The 25485-nt window shown below is 39.2% G+C and overlaps 1 protein-coding gene across 7 annotated transcripts in view; it reads left to right on the forward strand.

Annotated features, from left to right (window-relative positions):
- The window catches only part of cobl (cordon-bleu WH2 repeat protein), a 115532-nt gene that overhangs the window by 17655 nt on the left and 72392 nt on the right, over positions 1–25485 (forward strand). For 4 of the 7 annotated variants that reach the window (XM_084385536.1, XM_084385540.1, XM_084385539.1 and 1 more), the window contains exon 3: positions 17731–17925. In XM_084385536.1, the coding sequence (XP_084241662.1) occupies positions 17731–17925 (195 nt within the window). Of the gene's footprint in view, positions 1–14029; positions 14215–17730; positions 17926–25485 lie in introns of those variants that run through there. The other 3 variants (XM_084385537.1, XM_084385542.1, XM_084385538.1) reach the window with 2 other exon arrangements.

Consider the following 25485-nt stretch of genomic DNA (forward strand, 5'->3'; position numbering starts at 1 on the left):
TACAAAATAACACAAAATTAAATTGGCATTTTGGGATTATGGAAACAACTGTTACCATGGTGAATACACAATACTAACATGAGCTGTTAATGAAACCTGGAAAACTGCTCCTGAATAGAATGAACATCACACCTGCATGCAAATCCTTCCCAGCTAACACAACATACCAGTTATGTGATTTATTGGTACTTTACTTTTATTTCATGACTTACTAATTGACAACTTATCTACGAAACTCCGTAACTTGCATGCTCGTAGTTTCTTTTGAATGAATGAGGCATTTCATATAGCGATTTCATATGTACTACTGTACACCCAAAGTGCTTTACAGTCATATCCAGAGATCTCTCCTCAACCACCACCAGTGTGCAGCATCCACCCCTACTCTTTACTAGAAGAGCCAGGTGATTTTTAATGACCACAGCGAGTCAGGACCTCGGTTCAATGTCTCATCCGGTGCTTGTTACAGTATAGTGTCCCCGTCACTATACTGGGGCGTTAGGACCCACACAGACCCCAGGGTGAGCACCCCCTGCTGGCCTCTTCACCTCTTCCAGCAGCAACCTGGTTTTCCCAGGAGTCTCCCATCCAGGTACTGACTCAACCCTGCTTAGCCTCAGTGGGCAACCAGCCTTTGGCTACAGGGTTATTTTGCACTTTAGTGAAGTGATATACAGCGCGCGCCGACGCATTTGCGCGTGCCATTGAAGAGTGCACACTACAAGCAGAGTATGGTGTCTGACAGGACAGGAAAGTTAGTTTTTCTGAGGTTATACTTTTTATTTCTCTCTCAATAAATAAATAAATAACGATAGAATACAGGCATTGACATTTAGCCTGACAACATCTCATCTGACCGCAGATACTGAATCGGGATTAAGCGTTTTTCTCAGGCACTCTGACAGAAGTGTCAACACACGTACGTCTCCCATCAGAAAAACATTTAGAATTACTTATTTTGTTGTTGATGTTGTTTCTTTGACTGCACACTCCGTGACTCACTCAGAACGGTCTTGTGACCCACTCTGGGTCGTGACCCACCAGTTGAGAAACACTGCACTAGAGCATGTGCTCAGGTGCAGTGTATCCATGATACAGGATGTATCATGTCCCACTTACAAATACATCCATTAATTTAACACTAAATCATCCATAGACATTTTGTCAGATATCTTGTGCCAAGTAATATAATTCATAGTACTTCCCTGTACTCTGTACTACTACTGAAACACTTCTTCTTACTTAAATGGACTAATATGGTTTTGTGGTTTCTGTGCTTAGTGAGAAAAGTTAAGAGCAACTCATACGGGAACACTCAGAAGAGGTCTGTGTTTTGTTTTCAACTGTAAAAACAGTTTTGTTTTGTTTTCAATTTTCATAACTTATATTTTGTTTTAGCTTGCTTATCGGAAAAATCTTCCCTGAAATTGGTTAAAAATTATGTCGAACAGTTTATAGCTTATCTAAAACATAGAATTATTTCCAAAAAATATCATATAATGGAATTGTTTTTTTGAATGGATTTGTACAGGTGAGTACAAAGAGGTGTTAGTGAGGCCAGCAGGGGGTGCTCACCCTGTGGTCTGTGTGGGACCTAACGCCCCAGTGTAGTGATCGGGACACTATACTGTCAAAAGAGCACCGTCCTTCGGATGAGACGTTAAACCGAGGTCCTGACTCTCTGTGGTCATTAAAAATCCCAGGATGTCCTTCGAAAAAGAGTAGGGGTGTAACCCCGGCATCCTGGCCAAATTTGCCCCTTGGCCTCTGTCCATCATGGCCTCCTAATTATCCCCATATACTGATTGGCTTCATCACTGTCTCCTCTGTCTCCTCTCCACCAGTAAGCTGGTGTGTGGTGGGCGTTCTGGCGCAATATGGCTGCCGTCGCATCATCCAGGTGGATGCTGCACATTGGTGGTGGTTGAGGAGATTCCCCCTTCCTTGTAAAGCGCTTTGAGTGCCTAGAAAAGCGCTATATAAATGTAACGAATTATTATTATTATTACAGGTGTGATGCAACGAGCAGTTTCTCTGTTCACACTAATTATTTCAGTGACCAGTACCTATACCAATAATAGATACATATTTTGGGGTATACGGAGGCTAAAACAGTTTAAACAGTTAAACATAATTAAGCAGTTGAAATGACATGCACAGTTCACTCAGAAGTAAAATTTATATTTTACTCGATAATGTACTCTCAATTCACTGGGATTATTTGAAAGCAAAAACTGCATTACCCACTGACTAGACTGATGGTAGATTTGGTTGGTAGTGGCATTTATTTCACGAAAGATAACATACTTTCTAAGCAAGACATTTTACAAAAGGATGGTTTGATGTGATAAAACAATCGATATAGTGTTCAAAGTGAACACAAAAAGTATTTGCCGACTTTCTGTTTGTCAAACAATAGTGGAACAGGTCCATAGTTAACTACAACTACAACTGTGGTCAATTTCAAATATCAATATACCTGCAAACAAATTTTTGCTGGTATATTGATATTTGAAATTTACCACAGTTGTAGTTAACTATGGAAACCAAACCAACATATGGTTTGATATTTTACCTACATTAATTAAATATATAATTTTATGTATTCATGTTTCTGGAATGGATATATTTAGTGGTCGACCAGCATTGTGTTTTTGATGGCCGATATCTTAGAGAGTAGAGTGGCCGATGGCTGATATAAAGCCAACAAATAGCCTATATACTTTGTTTATTTTAATTAATATTTAATAAATTAGAAATATATAATTTGAAAATGAATTGAAAAAATAAATCTTACTTTAGATGGCAGCTTCTTGATTCTGTACTCATATTACAGCATTTTTCATAAATAAAGAAATTGTTTGAAAAAATATTAATAAAATTGAAGTAAACACTTTAACCAACAGGACACTCAGTATTCTTGTGTGCACTGGGAATCCTTTTTTCTTCAAAGAAAGACGAGGTAACACTAATTTTACATACTGCACGCAGTGAAAATGGCATAAGTGTGACACAGTGGGCAACTGAAAATAGGTCAGAATAGTGTCTTCGGTGAAGCTGAACTCTCCTGTAAGCATTCAGTTCAAACGGACTGACCGTCACACACAGAGTAACATGTTCATGCAGGGTTCAAATGCGCACTTCAGAATATCTGCAAGGTTTGTTGAATTAAATGTTTATTAGATATTCAAAGATTTGTTTCAATGATATAAATGTGTATTTGTTAAATGCTGATTGAAAATGAGAATGTATAGTATTTGACTCTCTGTTACTAATAGTGATGCACCGATGTGAAAATTGTGGCCGATACCGATATTAATATTGCTGTTATGGCCGATACCGATATTTACCAATGTTGATATCTCTGTATAGATATATAGATATTATATAGAATTTTTTTTTTTTACTTTAGAAATGACTGATATTGGGCACCTTTACCTGTGTGCAAAATATGTTATCAGACAACGACGACACACATGCATTATATTGCATTGCATATAATGTGTGCTGGTCAACTTGTCTAAAATTAAGAAACCCCTAGAAAACAGTAAAAAAAAAAAAAAAAAAAAAAAACATAGGAACATTGTGTACAATTAAGATAGGCTACTTAATTTATTATTTCAAAATCCAAATATGATACTAAATACCACAGGGAAAAGGGCTTCTCTTTGTGACGTGCTGTCTTTGCATTTGAACATTGCACATTTTAAACAGGACACGCATTAGCTGAATAAATGTTAGCCAATACAAACATATTTATAGAAAACAGTTGACAATGAATAGACAGGAGTCCAATAATAGCATAACGAATCACTTATTCTAAAAATAATATCAAGTATAAGTTAGACGAATCCGACATATAATGAGGGCTATGTTAACAGTAAACCGTCCGTCATTTAACGAATTTTAAAAACACTGATGGATAATACAAAATGCTTTCTGACATTTTGACAGAAAAAAAACAAGCAAGAACAAAATTTAAACTTAGCCCGTCAATTTTCATTTTACAATTATCTTCTCTCTCTCTGTGCGCGCGTCCGTGCTTGTGAGAGAGAGCTCGCACAGCACTGATACAACGGTACTTTTTAATCTATAAGTAGCGAACGCGCTAGTTTTCATACAAAATAAATATGTAACATAATTAGATGCTTTAGTTATTATTAACACAATAACGTAACACATGAAGGCTACGTATCTCAACACTGAGAATGAATAAATAAACGCCTGTTTCTCCAGACTCGCGCTTATTGGTAATCCACAAATCACACGTGCTGTCACTTTTGAAAAAAATCAAATTCGAACGGGTATCAAATCTCAAGCAATGTATTAGAATATATTCGAATATCTACGAGTCAAAAAACGATCAGTCAAAAAATGCGTCATGAAGAGGAAAAAAAACATATAAGTCGCACTGGACTAGGCCTATAAGTCGCATTTATTTAGAAATTTATTTCACAAAAAAAACAATGTTACGGACGGGACAGTTCTCCATTACGGACGTGAGCGCTCTGAAAGCGGCACTAAAAGACTGCTTTAAAACTTTCACAGAGACCTCAAACAGAAAGCACAAAGCCTTTAAATTTAATTTCGTTTTGTATTAATTGTATCTTAATTTTTATCAATGTTTCATCAACCAATTGTCTGGATTTAATAAATAAGAAGTAAATATAGTAGAAAAAATTGAATCAGGACACGGAGGCGCCGGCGCGTGAACCTGGATCTCGTCTCATAAATGAACCGAAACTCAGAGTATAAGGTAGCCTACTTGCCTCACAGACCTGAGACATATATAGAAAGCTTGAAATGTCTACTTTTAAACAGAACAATTCAAAACGAAAGAAAACAGACTGTTCTCTGCTTATGTAATCCATATGAAATGTGCATTTCTCTCAGGCGCGTTCACTACTGCGAAGATCGCGAGTCAGCATCATCTTCAACTTCACACGTCAAATACACAGGAATGATTATCGGCCTGTTCACATCGGCCCTATTTTGACATCGGAACGATACCGATGTGTAAAAAAATGACCATATCGGCCGATATTATATCGCGGCCGATATATCGTGCACCACTAGTTACTAATAATATAAAAACAAATCTATCTAGTAGGGGTGGCACGGTTCACAAAACCCACGGTTCGGTTCGTATCACGGTTTTAGGGTCACGGTTTTCGGTTCTGTACGGTTCTTGTTGTTCTTTTTTCTTTTAATCTTTAACACTCCAAAAATTTACTTCAGCATATGATATATAGCTGAATTATCTAATTATTAATTAATTTATTTCATAAATGGGGTGTGTTTGCAAAACGCAGCTTCTCTGGGCTGTGTCGGACAGTTATTTGTCACCACTTTTTGCCAGGGTTGATATTATGTCCCAGCACGGATGTACCAATACAAATAAATACAACATTTCCAGTTAACTAGCAAAGTATTCGTTTCGTTCGTTTGTTAAATAAGAAGCAATCTAGCGCTGAAATGTGTTTTTTTTAATCAAGTGATCAAAGTGCTCGTTGCCGTTGCGATCAGTGGCGCTGATACAGTGTTCTCGTGGCTCGCGCACACACCGCAGCGGCCGCACATTCTTCACTCAGACGCGCGCTTCAGTCCGTTGAGGAGACTCTAGGCTACTCTATTCGTTCCGATGAAATCACAAAACAAAATTCATACAAATCTGTCCCTGCTTGATATACAACCGCTGATAAACATAATCGGTTTTGATGAAAAAGAAAAATATATACGAGTGCAGATTAGAACTCAGAACCTTTGACACGCTTGGCAAGTTCTGCCACTGGACCATTAAAGTACATACCGGTACGTGGAACAGTCGATCTATGTAGCCTATTTATTCACGTGAAAAAAACAACATATAGCCTAGTGGAGTTGATCTCATTAAATGTCTAAGTAAACCCAGTGTACTATTTAAATCGATTGCTGGACATTGTAATGTTATTCTACATTTGTCTGATTTATGATTTAGCATTGTATTAGCAGTAGCACGGGCACAAGGCTACATTGCGCATGCGTCGAACCGTGCGAACCGCGCGACGCACACACGCACCGAACCGAGACAAGCGAACCGAACGGTTCGGATGTTTTTTCATGTACCGTGCCACCCCTACTATCTAGTAACTATCTAGTAACGTATTAGACAAAACTGTTAAACAGAGACCATAACTAATGAAGACTGCTGCTGTTTTCAGAGCTGGTGTTCTCAAGTCCTGCTTCCAACACATCAGCTGTACAGTTTTTTTGTTCGGCCTACAGTATGTGTTGGAAGCAGCACTTTTATTTTTGACGGCGCTGAGAACACCAGCTCTGAGAACGGCAGCGTCTAGGCGATAAATCAGTGGGCCACTAGATAAATGCAGTCCTGTGCCAATCTTTGCTGAAACTCATTAAACCCTCAGCAGCCAACAGTCTACATGACATAACACCTCTTACTGTTCAGCCTGTGTTTACCCATTTTCTTAGATTCTTAAAATATATAATGTTTTGAGGTTTTCCTGTTTTCGAAATGTTATCAGCACTCTTGAATGGACAGAAATGGCATCAGAACATCCCCTTCTCTTTTGAGTAACAGTTGATAGGTTGAATGATTTTATTTAGCCAACCACTTTGTTAGACGGCACTGAAAGCACAATTATGTTTTTTTTAGGGACAAAACTGCTAAACAATAAAATCTCTGGGAAAAAATGCATTTCAAAAATAGGAATGTCACAGAGCGGGCAACAGCAAAAACAGTGCACAACTCAAGTCGCTCAATGCTTGTGGGCGTTTACTCGTTTTTTTACCCCAATGTATAAAAAACTTTTTTTATGTTATGTTTTAATGAGTGTTGTCAAAATGAACGCGTTGATGCATGCAATTTTTTTTTCCATCATCCTTTGGCTAGCATAAATTTATATGACCATGCTCTTATTCATGCAAATGATTTTAAACCATTCAAGTGAGATAAGACACAAAAGAGAATGCAGTGCTGGCATGTGAATCTCCTGTCTGTGTGACACGCGACTTGTGTGCGCTTAAAGCAGCTTTAGACAGCGCTTAAACGGACAAAAACACACAAAGTTATGCCAGAATGCCCATGTAGTCTTAAATAAAGATTTTTTTTTTTTTTTTAACTCAAGTTAAATAAAGTCTTAAATAAATGTAAAGGGTGAGAAAATGGGATATCCTACCTGTTAGACCTACCAAAATCTTAAAGCACTGTTTACATGGTTACATGGGTGAAAACCAATGAAAACAATAACTTTTTGTGCATTTTGACAGAGCAAGAAAAAATCTGAACCGGTCTGACTGAGCCAGTGTGAGCAAGGAGGGATTAATCGCGATTAATTACAGAAAAATGTGATCAATTCATATTTTTTAATCGATTGACAGCACTAGTTTTTTCATGCAGTATTTCTGTTTTGCTAAAATTATCAACAGATATTCTCTGTTGAAATTTGAAGACTAAGATGTACGACAGAAAGTTCTATAATGAAAATGTTTTATTATAATATTAATTATAAATGTACAATATTGAAATCCTGCATGTAATTCAAGTAAAGATTTTCTTTGAGAACAGTAACTGTAATAGGTTATAAATGTAAGAAGTCCTTGACAGAAAAAATAAACTACACCATTTTGTTACAGTGTTTAACAATTTTTTCTAGAATTTTTATTTCAGAATTTAACTTTTTTTTTTTCTTTTTTTCTTTTCTTTTTTTGCACATAACGTATAGCATAACCTACATTCATACCTGAATGTGAAATTACCATGTTTTTTATTAAAATCTATTATTTAAATAAACCCAAGACAAGTTGGCAGTTTTGATTAATCAAAGAAATAATAAACAGCTTAATCGCTCAATAATAAAAATTATAATTTGTTGCAGCTTTAATTTTGGTCTTAACCAAATTTTATTAGATTCATTTGCTAGTAAAAGCTGTATATTGGTTTCCCTGCAGATGATTGTGTTAACTGGAGCAGAACGAGTCTAATAGACAGCATGAGTGTTGAGGTGGGAGTTTGTTTACGTCCTGATTTGGGTCATGTAGTCCTTCATTCTAACTGACCCATTAATCGTGCTGGTGATCCAACAGTGTGTTGAAATAGGCAGGTTAGTAAAGGGCTATTCGTTAAACACACACAGTTGATTAGGCATGATCTCAACTGCAGAACAATCCACCTGTGATTTCTGAGTGTGTTGTATTGTATACCTCATTGTGTAATTTCAGTAGATTCTGTCTTCTGATTCTGTCTCAGAAAATATCACGGTTTCACGATATACGGTATTAAACAGTCAATTATTATTATTATTATTATTATTATCATCAGTTAAAATAACTGTTAAATGAGTGAAAACTTTTCTTTTTTTTTCTTTTTTTTTGGGTTGGACAAATACTTTATAACAAACTTAAAATCTTTTTTTGTTTGTTTTATTCAAATTTCAATATTCAAAAACATCATATATATATTTCATCATATATAATTACATTTAATAATTTATTATGGATTAGATTAACTACTTATTTTTATCATTAATAACAGAATAATAGAGTTCTACTATGAAATGTATTGTATTCAGAAATTCTGGTTTGTCTGTATTATTTTTTTCTGGATTCTGTATTTCATGATTTAATACAAATATACTATCAAAAATGGTGGTAATGAAATGAATGCATAAAACCTAAGCAATTTAATGAACTTTTTAAAATGTACTCAAATAAAAATTTAACAACTTTTATCCTTTTATTATTCTTATTATTCATATTATTATTTTATTATTGTCATAATTTCTTCAAGTTGAACTGAACTTTTTATTTTTAAGTGTTGTAGCTAAGACCTTTGAGTTTCAGAGTGTATTTGACAGTGTTGTTTCTCGAATAAATGCTAAAATGCTCATTAAGCATTTTCTCAGAGCAGCTCTGGTGATTTTCATGTCCTCATATTGACAACATGATTTACAACATATTGAAATCATGACAATATGAAAGCACACAGCCAGTGAAAAACACCAGCCGCATGCTACACTGCACAAGACTGAAAGCACACGGCCGATGCTCGTGTTTTTGTCATGTTTGGTGTAGGGCTGCACGTTTTCAAGTTTTTCATTAACCGTTAACCGAGGCCCTTAGCGGTTAATACTCGGTTAACCATAGTGTGCGCGCCGCAACCCCGAGATAGACGTAATTTGCGGGTGGGACATGTCCCCACCTCTATTTTCTAAGGTCGATATTGTCCCCACCACTTTTGAAACATCTCGCGGCACGAATACCAATACAAATAAACAAAACATCTCCAGTTAACTAGCAGAGCATTCATTTCGTTCGTTCGTTTTTTTTTTTTTTTTTTTGGCGATCTAGCGCTGAAATGTTTTGTTTTTTAAATCAAGTGATCAAAGTGCTCGTTGCCGCTGCGATCGAGAAGGGTCTTGTAAAACGTGCTGAGGTATTATTAATTCGTGGCCACGAAACAATTCACCTGAATATTCACCAATTCACACACACAAAAAAAAAAAGGAATAAAAAGCTGTACGAGAATAGTCGGCCTTCACTGAAGAGCTATCTTCACAGGTAAGAAAAACAGTTTAATAATTATTATTAATTCGTGGCCACGAAATAATTCACCTGAATATTCACCAATTCACAAAAAAATAGGTCTTTAGCATTCACTAATTAATAGTGTCAAACTGTTTTTGGCAACGTTGTAATTCGTTAAATCAAAATGAGGGAGGGAATTAGTTCAACGTGTCCACGATTTATTAAAACGAGGGAACAAATAAGTCGTCGTAACAACTAATTATTTAGATCAGTGGACAGGGAGCATAAGAACAAACAGTGAGAGAGCCCCGGCCGCGCGCGCGCGCACTCTCACCGCCTTCAAACAACACGAGCGCTGTATTGCTCTCTCTCCCTCGCGCATATCAACACAATAGTAAAAGGTCGGAAGACCGATTGTGTTTTATAGATTAGTAGTTTGTTCATATAAAGTGTTTGATTAGCAAGTACATGTTTAGGAAATGCATAATACAAATTGTATGGGTTAATGTAACGGTAAACGGACTCTGCGGGTAAAACTGCTGGGGTAAAGCTGTGGCTCTGCGGCTCTGCAGACAGATATTATTGTACTGCAATCAGTGGCGCGGATACTATGTTTGTTTCTGGCTCGCGCACAGCCTTCACTCTCGGACGCGCGCTTTCTTTGCCCGCTTCATATTAGAAAAATGGTCTAGCGGTCTCTGGTGGTGCAAAAATGTATTACAACTAAATTCAATGCACGCCATTGACGCCACTTAACCGAGCAAAATGTTTCACTCGGTTACGCAATTTTTAACGGTTAATCGGTTAATCGGTTAACCATGAACACCCCTAGTTTGGTGTAAGCACATGGCTTGTCGTGTGTTTCCTTGTGCCATGTGCTCTCCTGTCGATTGTCTAACCCTTGTCTAACATCTTGTTACCTGATTATTGGTTAATTTAAAATGAGCTAAAATAAGCTAAAATAAACATTATGTGGTTAACAACACTGAATAGTTGTGATATATGACAAGCGCTGAGCGCGTCCGTCTTTGGCTCAGCGCCAGCCATAGTGCAAAAGCACAGTTTGAATCTGGCAGTTATGTCACGTTACTGTACATTCGGTCCTTAGTGGTCAGAGCGTGCCAAAGTAGAGGAAAATATCTAGTGGAAAATGAGAATGTTGCGTCACTCGCACTAGGACATGTTAGCCCCTTAGCTACTGGAGAAAGTACTTCAGTGCTAGAAATACAGCCATCAATTTGAGGCAATTGATGTGCCAATCGAGATGATGACCCCTCCAGATCCCTTGGGCTGGATGGCCATCTAAGATTGCTCTCCAGCCCGTACAGGAAGCATCTGTTGATTGATAGAGCATTAACCTTTTATCATTAACTCATTCACTGAACATTTAATTTTTGAATATTTACAACAACTGACATAATAAACTATTGCCAGAGTCACATTCACCTGTATCAGTTGCTTAAAAAATAACAATAATTGACTATGCATCTCTTTCATTGACAAAAGACTAAAATAGCATTGATGTCAAAAGTCAGTGTCAGTCTTGTCCAGGGTTCCTCAAAGTTCAGAACCTGATCAAACTCACCTATTTGCAATTTTCTTGTAACTTTGAAGACCTTGATTAGCTTGTTCAGGTGCGTTTGATTAGAGTTGGAACTAAACTCTGCAGGGCAGTGGCCCTAGGATCAGATTTGAGGAACCCTGGTCTAAAAAGTGTTAAGCTGTGCATTCCCGCTCTCTCTTCTTTCTGATGACAAAATGACACACACCCTCTTACTGACTCGTTTCATTAGCTCCTGATGAATAGTGTTGGTGTCACAGGGCCTGCATTTCGGTGTGGGTTTACAGGTATTGCGCTTAATTTGAGTAATTTCCCACCAGAGTCCTGCACGGGTTCGGGTACCCGACGGGTGACCCGCAAATTTTGCTCAAACGGGTGAAAAATATCCAACTGTGTCGGATATACGGGTGCGGGTCGGGTCGGATACGGGTCTAAACACAGGTTTAAAACAATCACGTGCAAACGTAAAAATATATACATATATTTAGGAACACATCTACAAAAATATGCCTGTATTTCAAGTTGATAAAATAATTTAAAATCCACATCAGTTTATTCGTGCCCACGCCCTCCCAGGAGTATCTACCTATTTTCACTTTTAAAAATTCATCATAACCGTGCGCGCGTTCTGCTTGCAGTCGTCTAGATGGATGCTGAGGAGTTGAAGAAAAGTATAGCTAGTGGAGATGGTAAAGTTGTCGACAATACGTCATCAAAAATCAGGTCCAGTGTGTGGGAGAAATTTGGAGTTATCTGAAGAAAACAATATTGTGAAAGGCTTTGCTGCATGCATTTTTGTGTTGGATAGCCGAAAATGTGGAACTTCATCGCTGAGGAAGCACGCAGATAACTGTGGTAACAAATCAAGCAGTTCTATCAATTTTCAAATTTAACACTGTTAAGTAGGCTCTGTGTGGTGTGCAGGGCGTGTTTGAACCCAAAATTGTCAGATGTAGGCTAGATGAAATTGCGTGGCAGATATAGTGTTGTAGCCACGTGATAAAATGTTATTAGGCTACTCAGTTTTGTGGTAACGTTAGCCATGTTCTTCATGTACCGGCCTTTTGACAGCTTCGGCTGAAGTTGTCCTTGTGTTAATTGTCGTGTAATAACTTCTGTATGACCTGGCAATAAACATTTTTGTAAGTGTGTCTATAATGTGATAGTCTAAACTGATTTTATTTCGGTCGGGTGGTCGGTTCTATTTTAAGCGGGTCGGGTCGGGTGCGGATTTTAATTAGTGCTGCTGTCGGAAAACCGGTCGGATGCGGCTTTAAGCACTGCGGGTATGGGCGGGTGCGGATTTACAAAATCGGACCCGTGCAGGACTCTGTTTCCCACAGGTTTCATGCTCACACCAAAAGTGCATGCACCACTGATCTATATATCAGCTTGTGAGTGTCATATGTATTTCTTTTTTATTGCACAAACGATCAAATACACACACAATTATGTCAAAATGTCTATTTTGGTGAGTATTAAGGTTAACACAGTTTTGGAACGGAAACCTATTCAGATTTTCTTATCTGAATAGGCTGTTAGACCCACATGAAAACCGTATCCATGTTTATTTACCAAAACATTCTGAAAAAATAATAATGAAAAAACATTATAGCAGTTTTCTCTGTGGTATTGAAAATGTAATGGAATATAGTTATTTTTCCAGATATCATATCAAAGTTCGAAATTCCAGTATCGTGACAACAGTAGTTGAAGGAGCAAGTTATAGAGTGAAAATGTATCCGTCAATGCAGTGAAAGCTAATTCATCTCTAAAGGACAAAGTCAATCCCATTAGTAACACAGTCGCAGTGAAGGCTGTGTGTTTGGAGCTGCCAGCTGAGAAGCTGAGAGTTTCCTGCTCTCCCAGGGAAGCTGGCTCATGCCTAAAGGGCTCTTTGTTGGACAAGGTGTGCGATCTGAGCAGCGACTGAGCTCGGTACAAAACCACACTTTCAAAACCTCCTGTTCCTGTCAGCACCGGAGGTGTGTTCTTCCACACTTAGTACACACAGCCTACATAACACATACACACATAAGAACACTATCCCAACAGGTGCCAAAGTTTTGCTACATGTCTGCCTTTCTTGAGCATAACTAATGAGCATGACTTATATTTTGAAGAACTATTGATAACACTTTACCTTATTCCTGTATGTTGCGTTTTCATAAATAATTATATTATAATGTATTATAATTTTGTAATAAATAGAACACACAGATTTCATTATAATGCCTTAAAAGGATAGTTCACCCAACAATAACAAATGTGTCATAATTTCCTCAAGAGCATCAAAGATGACTATTCACAGTCATATTAAGTGTATTCTCTTCGTTAGGATGTTGATATAGCAACTGTTCAAGTGTCAAGCAAGTTTCATTCGTAATGTTTCTCCTTGAATCCGATATAACATTTCGGTAACACTTTAGTTTAATGTCCAATTCACACTATTAACTAGTCGGTTGTTATTAGCATGCATATTACTATGATATTGGCTGTTTATTAGTACTTATAAAGCACATATTAACGCCTTATTCTGGATGGCCTTATTCTACATCCCTTAATCCTACCCAATAACTAAACGTAACAACTACTTTAATAACTGGTAATAAGCAGTAATTAGGAGTTTATTGAGGCAAAAGTCGTAGTTAATAGTTAGTTAATAAGGAGAATTGGACCCTTATCTAAAGTGTGACCAAAATATCATACCATATTGTCCCTCATAACCGGTAGTATAACAAGCCGATAAGCAAGCTTAATTACTCAAATTCAGAGATATTTCCTGTGTTGTGTCTCATTGAAATCATTGTGTTTTAACTTTCATTTGGTCTGTTTTGGAGTAGCTGGTCATTCCATTGACAGTTCCGGGGCGGAGGGCAGTGTTCGTTGCATAATCAGTGAATGACACAACAGCGTGTTGATAGCAGACATTTTAGCGCAAGTCTTTATAAATCATTAACTGGACGTGCTCGAGGAGTCGAGGTCCAAGGTTTTTGGCATTCTCACATGCTCTGCACCTCTCAGCTGGCCAGAAGTGTCTTCCAGGTGCGTAGACGCTCCATGTTCCAGTAGCTAGTCTCCTGTGTGCTTTCTGGATTCGGACGACTCTCACGGCTTCTTTGACAGTAGTAGGATGGTTTTATCTACCGCTAATATTTGCACTGCGGAAAGAGAATTTGCTTGAACTGAAAAGAGCGCTTATCAGTTATCAGTATTTGGGTGTCGATGTGGCATTGGAAGTGAGAGAGGTTTTGTGGTATGATGTTTGGGGCCTATGAAGTATGACTGAAGTATGAATTCTTTTTACTTAAAAGTGTGTTAATAGTTTACCATTTTCCCCTTCTAATGTCATGATAGAAGACAAGATCTATAGTTGTATTTTACTTTCTGTGCTTATGATTAATAAGAACTTCACAGTGAATTTCACAGTGAATTGTGTTGCTTAGTTGCAGTGTCATAGAGCAAATAATTGTTGGTTAGTTCGCTTCAATACATTACATTATCATATGTCAACTGGTTTTTACAGTACTGAATATGTTGTTAACCTGTTAAAATGTGATGGAGCACCGGTGTATCATTTATGTTATGTTAAGCTTCTCATCAGAACGCTTTACTAAACGACGCCCATCTGGGCTTTTAGACCAAAAGTATTGTCATTTGAAGAAAACCCTATGGATTCTCATAGGTTTAATTCACATTTCTTGAGAGAGCAGTATTATGACTTAAAATATTTTCTATTCAGTTTTATTCTTTATTTATTTAATTTTTTTTATCCCCAAATGGAAAATGGGCTATGGAATTTATACAGCAAATATTTATCTGTATTTGAATTACATACAAATTTATAATTTAGTTAAATCTGTGAATTGTTAGAACAACTAGTCTGTATTTATAGATTTTTGTGTATTGATGATTATTTGAAGGCATTCCTCTTAGAGTTTTTTGCCTGTCTTGTCCTCTACTTCATTATGTAAAAGGGGTGTAACGATACCCTCATGTCATGATTCGATACATATCATTCATGATACTGAACTTACGATAAGATATTATTGCGATACTTAAATGGTAAAAGGTTAACAAAAAATGTACTCTTGATTAAAAAGCTACATTTGATTTTACATTGGGGGTGGAAATGAATAGGCTTAGACTTGTTGCTGATAACCCAATGCACAAGACAATGGTGACACCAAAATAAAAAAATATTGATGATTCTGAAGCTGAAAATACAGAATTATTTTAGACAAACATGCCTGCACTCTGTCACTGGCTAGATTTAAAATGTTTACTGGTTACATAAGACATTTGGCATTATCAGGACCCATACATTTCCCCCCATTGCATTATTATACATTATATTCAACATTATATATTGTAGTTTAATGTAGTACTGACACTAAAACTGTGTAAATTTGAAAGAAAAAAAAAAATCTCACAGAAATGTTCATTTTGGGTGAATTATACACAATACATATTGTCACTATCCACGGTACATATTGATGCATTTTTGGATTGCGATATATTGTGACATGATATATTGTTACACCCCTATTATGTAATGTCAGCAGATAGATTTTGTTATGTTGTGTTTTGATGGAAAGGAGGATTTCGGTCTAATCAGTCAAAGCTATCTTGAATCAGGTTTGAAAAAGATAGGCCTAGTATGTTTTATCACTGTAATATGACATCACATAACATATTATCAAAATGACGACTTAAGCGCTGTAACCATAATCAAAACACTGATTATATTTCCTTAAATGTACATTACCTTGTTTATTACATCAAGACAACAAGTACTTCATGATCTTAGTAATTGGGGCATGAGAAGTAGTACTGCCAAACCATTTGAAACGTTGATCCAGGGCTTATATGATCAAATGCTTAGAAATATATGTATATTTCCAAACAGGTGGTCAACCATTATACTGTAGATTTTTCAGTGGTGAATGTCAACCACTGGAGAACAGAGTGGCTGAAAATTTTAACAATTCACATAATAGACAATATTCAGTGAAAATCCTTACCCTCATACAATTGAAACAGAAATATAGTTTCTTATGCATTGGGAAAGTAACACATCTGTTAAATGTTCACATGGACATAGAGATCAAATAACAAGGCTATATGAAATATATTAACTAATGTAAGATACATTAAAGGATTAAGATGCGTCCCAAATGACGAACTATAAATGATATACTTATGTACTCATATGTGTAGTGTATGAACTTAATAAGGTTATTTTGTTAATTGGGAAGCAGCTTTAGTTCACCCAAAGATGAAAAAAAAAAATCATCAATTACTCACCCCATGTTGTTCCAAACCTGTAAGACTTTCGTTCATCTTCAAAACAAATAAAGATATTTGAAATGGAATCTGAGCAATTTCTGTTCCTCCATTGACAGTCCACGCAACTAACACTAAGTTTTACTGGTTTGGAATGACACGAGGATGAGTAAATGATGACAATTAAAATTTTTGGGTGAACTAACCCTTTAACTATATATTAACTCATATTATTGGGCATTATTATAAATATTATGTTTTATTATAATATTATAAATGTAAAAACTTTCAAGTACAGAGTTATAGATTTCTCCGTTGATTTATTGATATATCAGTCCATAGTACCACTTACCACTTGTTCAATCTGCCTTAGCAGTATTTTGGCAGTAAAAGGTGCAATATGTGATTTTTGAATATCGTAGTTGAACACTGTTGATATTTGAAATCAGCCCAAATAAACACAGCCCTTCCTACATTGCTCTGTCCCCAAAATGCACAAACACGCAATGCAAGAGTGTCTCTTTTATCATAGCAGAAGCGAAGCAAAATAATGTTCCAGCGATGGAAAGCTTTTGTAATATTAACATGGGTCCTAAAGCTCTTGCTTGATCATATCCGCTTCTTTTTCCAGTAATATTCCTCTGACCCTTTCTCTTCTGTAATGTCTCTCTCTCAGCCACCTCTCTTTTCTTCAAATCTGCCTCTTGCTCAGCTCACTCTCCTCTCCCATTGTGAGTGGACACGCCCCCTGCTGCTGATTGGCTACAAGTGTGTTGTGGTGCTCGGTCCAATGCACTTTCAACAGCGTTTTTCAAAAATCGCTTATTGCTCCTTTTAAGTGATTATTTTCTTGTTTGGGTAATTGATATGCCGCTTAACCAAACATGCAATCAAATGAATGCCAGAACTAGTGTTATGATACAACACCTTCTCACTCTCAAGGTGTCAAATATTTCAGTTTGGCAGGAGCCCTGCACAACACCCTGTTAATTCCAAAAGAATCTGCTGGTGGTGTTAAACTGACTGACACACAGCAGGGCTTCTTCCATCACTTTATTTAATTAAATAGCAAAACATTCCCCTGCTTTTATGGTTTCCAGCATATGTATTTTCATAACCTTTCTCATAAAACTGCATACACAGTCACTGGTTTTTTTTTTTTTGGGTGGGGTTAGGTTGTTAGGTCATTGGTCTTTTTTTTTTTTTTTTTTTACAATAGAAATTTGGCCATTTTTGTGGTATTGGTTATTTAGGAGTGTCTGAGCTTAGAATTAACCTTCATTGCAAAGCTTGATATTTGCACCACTTAATCATCAATCGTAATCCTTACTCATTGCTCTTCTGAATTTATTCGACAGGAGGAGAATGAAGGCCAAGGCCCCGCCTCCACCTCGACCTCCCCAACCTGCCCCCCGCAGGATCTTCCGAAATGCCGTTCCTGACGGAGGAGGATCTTCAGGGGGAGACAGCAAGGAAAACATGCTTCAATCCTCTGTGGATCTCCATATCAGTCTGCCTTCAGGGTACCAGACCACTGTCAATGTGGATGGCAGGTGAATATGTTCATTGCACTGACCTTAGCCTAAACATTTAATCAAAACATTTTATTTTTATTTTTAGTTGGTAGCTTGATGGTGGTACGGTTGACTAAATAGAGTTGGGACAGGAAGTGTACACTGACATTGTACACAGTGACCTTTAAAAACAGCTAGACAGAGTGCAGCTGATGGAAAGGAACAACACATTGTGAGATGGGTTTTTACACTGTATTTTTAACTTGATTTTTAATATGTATTTTAATTAGTAGTCGACCGATATTGGTTTTTTGATGGCCGATGCCGATATCTTAGAGAGCAGGGTGGCCGATGGCTGATATAAAGCTGATATTTTTATATACACTGCTCAAAAAAATTAAGGGAACACTTAAACAACACAATGTAACTCCAAGTCAATCACACTTCTGTGAAATCAAACTGTCCACTTAGGAAGCAACACTGATTGACAATCAATTTCACATGCTGTTGTGCGAATGGAATAGACGACCGGTGGAAATTATAGGCAATTAGCAAGACACCCCCAATAAAGGAGTGGTTCTGCAGGTGGTGACCACAGACCACTTCTCAGTTCCTATTAGGGCTTGCATAGACTAGTCGAGTAGTCGATAGATCGACTACTTCAACCACTAGTCGACGCTGTCGGAAACAATCGACTACTCGAGCGTCCATTAACCATAAATTAATTAAAAATGGCGAACGTCACCAACAGACACCACACGTCAGATGTGTGGAAGTATTTCATCAAGGATGGCAAAAATATTGTAATTGGCCAACTCTGCAAGAGGCCTTTCACATATTGTGTCTAAAAACTTGTGGAAAGCGCGTGCGGCCGTGCCGCTGTCTCCCTGTCTCCCGTGGCGTCTGTCGTTGCTATGCAACCAAACTGCGCTCTCCATGATGACGACGAAGAAGTATCATTCAGCAAAGGATTCAATTATTTCTAGCCCTTGCATTAGCTTTACTACTAGATATATTTCTGGAGATGAGAAGGAAAAACCCGCCTGGAAAAACTAGCGCACCATGTTGCTTTCATTATGAGCGCACTCGCCGCGCCTCTACATTTGAAATAACGACCTTGAGCGTGGAAAAGACGCGATATTATGACGGCCCTTAGAAGCAGACGTCTGAAATGAAAGGCAAGAACGGCTATTTATTTGGCTTTAGACTGTTACATGAAAATTTAAAAATGAAATGTCATAATTATAATGTTTTGAGAGTTTACTTATGTAATTGTTGCATTAGGCTATGAATTAATAAATGTTTATTGATAAGATCTAGCTATTTCATGTCTTTTCATTTACAGTAGCATGGACGACGAGTAGTCGAGTAACTCGAGTATGGTTTTGATAAGAAATCGACTAGCAGAAATCAGTAGTCGTGCAACCCCTAGTTCCTATGCTTTCTGGCTGATGTTTTGGTCACTTTTGAATGCTGGCGGTGCTTTCACTCTAGTGGTAGCATGAGATGGAGTCTACAACCCACACAAGTGGCTCAGGTAGTGCAGCTCATCCAGAATGGCACATCAATGCGAGCTGTGGCAAGAAGGTTTGCTGTGTCTGTCAGGATAGTGTCCAGAGCATGGAGGCGCTACCAGGAGACAGGCCAGTACATCAGGAGACGTGGAGGAAGCCGTAGGAGGGCAACAACCCAGCAGCAGGACCGCTACCTCCGCCTTTGTGCAAGGAGGAGCAGGAGGAACACTGCCAGAGCCCTGCAAAATGACCTCCAGTAGGCCACAAATGTGCATGTGTCTGCTCTAGGGCTGTACTCAACCAAAGAAAATCTTGGTCGACTGAAGTCCTGAAATTTTCGACTAAAAATCGACTAAAATCGACTAAAAATGACGTTAGAAAAAAAAACGTTAAATTAATTAGATGTGCACTGTGCGCAGTACTTGGTAGCCTTGTTGTCCGCCTAAATGAATTATAAATAAACATAAACAACTAGTAGGCTATTTGCAGTATATTAAATCGTTTTTGACCTAATTATTTTGCACTGAAATGAGTCTGACACTTGAGTCTGTCAGCTCTGACAGCGCTGCATCACCTGCACCTGCGCAATATCATAGCTTATGATTTCCGAAAATAGTACTATGTTGTCAACTAGTGATATCATCACAAGAACTGTTGAGGAATATGTAGCATAATTTAGACAATTATTTGTGTCATATGTTATAATAATAAGTTATTATTAGTCAGACACTATCATTTCACCGTGCATGTCCTCGCACCGAGCGAGGCTGATGAGCTTAACGTTAGCTTCGCAGCTGAGACACGAATAGACTATTAACTTAAAGCTTTTACTCTTAATAAACACAAAAGGCACGTCCACTTTAATAAAAAAAGAATATTTATTAAACAAACCAGATCAAGAGCAGAAACGAAATAAAGTGCATAACTGAAAAATAAAGCATCCTAGGCTCAAAACTAACAACCAACAGCACAGCGCAATTGCGCATTAGGCTCCAAATAAAAAATAAAAAAGTTAGGTTATCACACTAAAACATTGAAATATGCAAATTCTGATATGTTCATAGCTTACTCAAAACAGACAGGGCAAGCTAACGCAGACAAGTGAGCTTACCACTTTTACAGTAGATGATATGTCATGTTTGTCGTCAAGCTGTGGAAAACTGTTGCTTGCAAACTTTGCATTCGACCTTTTTCCTGTTATCAATTTTAACAAAATGCTGCCACACTGTCGATTTCTTTGTTGTTGACATGTTAGAAGAGGACTGACTATTAAACGCTCTCACAATTAAATAAATAATATTCAGCATCAAACCTTCTACGCTCGACGCTCTCTCTTGGGTTGGACTAATCCAAAAAAGGTGAAAACAAGGGGGGTGTTTTGAAGACAGACTGTTACAGTGAAACAAGGGTATTCTGAATACACCCCCATTAGCAGTTAGTGCTTTCCACCTGATGAAATGAGCGCGCCTCAGCGCGGCAAAACTGATGAAATAAACGCGGCAGAAAATCGACCAATCAGAATTTTGGTCGAACCAGAACGTATCGACCAACTAATCGACTAATCGACTAGGACAGTACAGCCCTAGTCTGCTCAAACGGTCAGAAACAGACTCCATGAGGGTGGTATGAGGGCCCGACGTCCACAGGTGGGGGTTGTGCTTACAGCCCAACACCGTGCAGGATGTTTGGCATTTGCCAGAGAACACCAAGATTGGCAAATTCGCCACTGGTGCCCTGTGCTCTTCACAGATGAAAGCAGGTTCACACTGAGCACATGTGACAGACGTGACAGAGTCTGGAGACGCCATGGACAACGTTCTGCTGCCTGCTTTCATCTGTGTGTGATTGACTTGGAGTTACATTGTGTTGTTTAAGTGTTCCCTTAATTTTTTTGAGCAGTGTATTTTAATCAATATTTAATAAATTATAAATAAATTATAAAACAAATTTTTCAAATAAACATGCTTTTATACTTTAGATGGCAACTTCTTAAATTTGCAATCCTATTACAGTATTTTTCACAAAGTAATTGTTTAGATATATTACTAGATGTAATAGATATTCAGAGATTTGTTTAAATGACGCAGATGCGCATTTGCTGAATGTTGACGGCAAATGAGAAAGTATTTTAGCCTGATTGTTTGCCTTTTCTGTTACAAATAATATAAAAACAAACGCTTTACTTTACTTACTTCGCATAAGTTACCATTTACTTTCTTTGTTTACCAGTTCTGTCTAACAAAGTATTAGATATGACTGACAGAGATCGTAAATTAAAGTCCAACTGAAATCAAAATTTACCCTATTTACTTTGTTAGCGCATATTACTAGTCTTGTGGTGAAAAATTAATCTGTGCAAGTTAATACACAGAAAAAAATAGTTTGCCGTCGTAATCTTTAATCAAAGTCTGAAAAGTTACTTCCGGTCTGGAATGGCGTTCCTTCTCTGATGATGTAGGTTTGACGGCTTGGTTTGGGAAACGCTTAACCACTCCCCTCAAATCGTTAGTCTGTAATGAGCGAGAGATGGAGAGGAGGAGCGCTAGAGTAAAACCCTGCCCTCTGTTCAATATTCCTTTTCACTGGGAAATACGTCACAACACTGGAGAAAAGTCGTTTGCAACTTCCGGTTCACGCGGACTTTAATGAAGACGGAGAATATGAGTGAGCGCTGTTTGATCTGAGGAGCTGCCGTTGCCATTCTCTCTGGTGTTCTCAGCGCCGCCCGTCAAAATAAAAGTCCGGAGCGCCGTCAAAATAAAAGTCCCGCTCCCAACACATCGGCCAATCAGAAAAACTTATCAGCCGATGCCGATATTTCAAAAAGGCCAAATATCGGCCGATATATCGCCTTGGCGATATATCGGTCGACCACTAATTTTAATGCATATTTATAAACATGATACAAGAACCAAAGATGTCCATCTGCCACTTTGGGTGAAACATTTTCTGAATAAAAGGACAAAAATCTAAAATATCAAAATCAAATAATCAAAAATGTTATAATTATCATACGTTATAAATGTGTGTGTGTCTGTGCATGTGGATTTGTATGTGTGTGTATGGGTGTGTGTCTGTGCGTGTGGATGTCAGTGTGTGTGCATGCTTGCGTTTGTTTGTATTCCTGCATGTGTGTGTGTGACAGTATCATCCTAAACCAGCAACCCTTCGCTCAACACCACCATCTACAGGCCGATGAGTGTACAGTCACTAAATGTGCACATAAATGAATTTATTTTATACCCCCCCATGGATGAAATTCTACGAAACTTAGCATACCCCCAGAGGATGTCAAGTTAATCATACACATGAAATATGGTGCAGTTCTGAACATCTCAACTGAAGATAGGGGCGATTAAAGCAGAATAATATTGCATTTTCATTTTTTATGGGAGGGGCGCAAATCACAAATGAGTGATTATGGGCTAGGTTGATGTGGGCCCTTAAGAGCAACATACCATAAAAATGTCTTCATCCTCGGTGCCACGGTTCAGGTAGTTATTTAGGAAAAACTGCATTTTTTGGGTTTGGGGGGGCCCAGCGCGGGGGGGAAGTGGCCCCCGGGGATCAAACGAAATTTTTCCGTAAAAGTCTAGTGGGGCTACATGCCCACCAAATTTCATGTTCCCCGGTGTTTCGGTGTCCCTGGTATCGTTGACGAAAAATTCACGGGGGGCCCAGCGCGGGGGGGGAGTGGCCCCTGGGGACCAAACGAAATTTTTCCGTAAAATCTATAGTGGGGCTACATGCCCACCAAATTTAATGTTCCCCTGTGTTTCGGTGTCCCTGGTATCGTTGACGAAAAATTCACGGGGGGCCCAGCGCGGGGGGGGAGTGGCCCCCGGGGACTAAACGAAATTTTTCTGTAAAAGTCTAGTAGACCAACATACCATAAAAATTTCTTCATCCTCGGTGCCACGGTTCAGGTAGTTATTTAGGAAAAACTGCATTTTTTGGGTTTGGGGGGGCCCAGCGCGGGGGGGGAGTGGCCTCCGGGGACCAAACGAAATTTTTCCGTAAAAGTCTAGTGGGGCTACATGCCCACCAAATTTCATGTTCCCCGGTGTTTCGGTGTCCCTGGTATCGTTGACGAAAAATTCACGGGGGCCCCAGCGCGTGGGGGGAAGTGGCCCCCGGGAACCAAACGAAATTTTTCCGTAAAAGTCTAGTAGACCAACATACCATAAAAAATTCTTCATCCTCGGTGCCACGGTTCAGTTAGTTATTTAGGAAAAACTGCATTTTTTGGGTTTGGGGGGGCCCAGCGCGGGGGGGGAGTGGCCCCCGGGGACCAAACGAAATTTTTCCGTAAAATCTATAGTGGGGCTACATGCCCACCAAATTTCATGTTCCCCGGTGTTTCGGTGTCCCTGGTATCGTTGACGAAAAATTCACGGGGGGCCCAGCGCGGGGGGGAGTGGCCCCCGGGGACCAAACGAAATTTTTCTGTAAAAGTCTAGTAGACCAACATACCATAAAAATTTCTTCATCCTCTGTGCCACGGTTCAGGTAGTTATTTAGGAAAAACTGCATTTTTTGGGTTTGGGGGGGCCCAGCGTGGGGGGGGAGTGGCCCCCGGGGACCAAACAAAATTTTTCCGTAAAAGTCTAGTGGGGCTACATGCCCACCAAATTTCATGTTCCCCGGTGTTTCGGTGTCCCTGGTATCGTTGACGAAAAATTCACGGGGGGCTCAGCGCGGGGGGGTTGTGGCCCCCGGGGACCAAACGAAATTTTTCCGTAAAATCTATAGTGGGGCTACATGCCCACCAAATTTCATGTTCCCCGGTGTTTCGGTGTCCCTGGTATCGTTGACGAAAAATTCACGGGGGGCCCAGCGCGCGGGGGGGGGGGGGGGGTGGCGGCCCCCGGGGACCAAACGAAATTTTTCTGTAAAAGTCTAGTAGACCAACATACCATAAAAATTTCTTCATCCTCGGTGCCACGGTTCAGGTAGTTATTTAGGAAAAACTGCATTTTTTGGGTTTGGGGGGGCCCAGCGCGGGGGGGGAGTGGCCCCCGGGGACCAAACGAAATTTTTCCGTAAAAGTCTAGTGGGGCTATATGCCCACCAAATTTCATGTTCCCCGGTGTTTCGGTGTCCCTGGTATCGTTGACGAAAAATTCACGGGGGCCCCAGCGCGGGGGGGTAAGTGGCCCCCGGGGACCAAATGAAATTTTTCCGTAAAAGTCTAGTAGACCAGCATACCATAAAAAATTCTTCATCCTCGGTGCCACGGTTCAGGTAGTTATTTAGGAAAAACTGCATTTTTTGGGTTTGGGGGGGCCCAGCGCGGGGGGGGAGTGCCCTCCGGGGACCAAACGAAATTTTTCCGTAAAAGTCTAGTGGGGCTACATGCCCACCAAATTTCATGTTCCCCGGTGTTTCGGTGTCCCTGGTATCGTTGACGAAAAATTCACGGGGGCCCCAGCGCGTGGGGGGAAGTGGCCCCCGGGAACCAAACGAAATTTTTCCGTAAAAGTCTAGTAGACCAACATACCATAAAAAATTCTTCATCCTCGGTGCCACGGTTCAGGTAGTTATTTAGGAAAAACTGCATTTTTTGGGTTTGGGGGGGCCCAGCGCGGGGGGGGAGTGGCCCCCGGGGACCAAACGAAATTTTTCCGTAAAAGTCTAGTGGGGCTACATGCCCACCAAATTTCATGTTCCCCGGTGTTTCGGTGTCCCTGGTATCGTTGACGAAAAATTCACGGGGGCCCCAGCGCGTGGGGGGAAGTGGCCCCCGGGGACCAAACGAAATTTTTCCGTAAAAGTGTAGTAGACCAACATACCATAAAAAATTATTCGTCCTCGGTGCCACGGTTCAGGTAGTTATTTAGGAAAAACTGCATTTTTTGGGTTTGGGGGGGCCCAGCGCGGGGGGGGGGGGAGTGGCCCCCGGGGACCAAACGAAATTTTTCCGTAAAAGTCTAGTGGGGCTACATGCCCACCAAATTTCATGTTCCCCGGTGTTTCGGTGTCCCTGGTATCGTTGACGAAAAAATTCAGTAGATGAAAAAAAAAAAAAAAAAAACAACTTTGACAATCCCTATATGACCGCTTTCGCTAGCTACGCTAGCGGCGG

This window comes from Rutilus rutilus, assembly GCF_951802725.1.
Source record: "Rutilus rutilus genome assembly, chromosome: 17".
Taxonomy (NCBI): Eukaryota; Metazoa; Chordata; class Actinopteri; order Cypriniformes; family Leuciscidae; genus Rutilus; species Rutilus rutilus.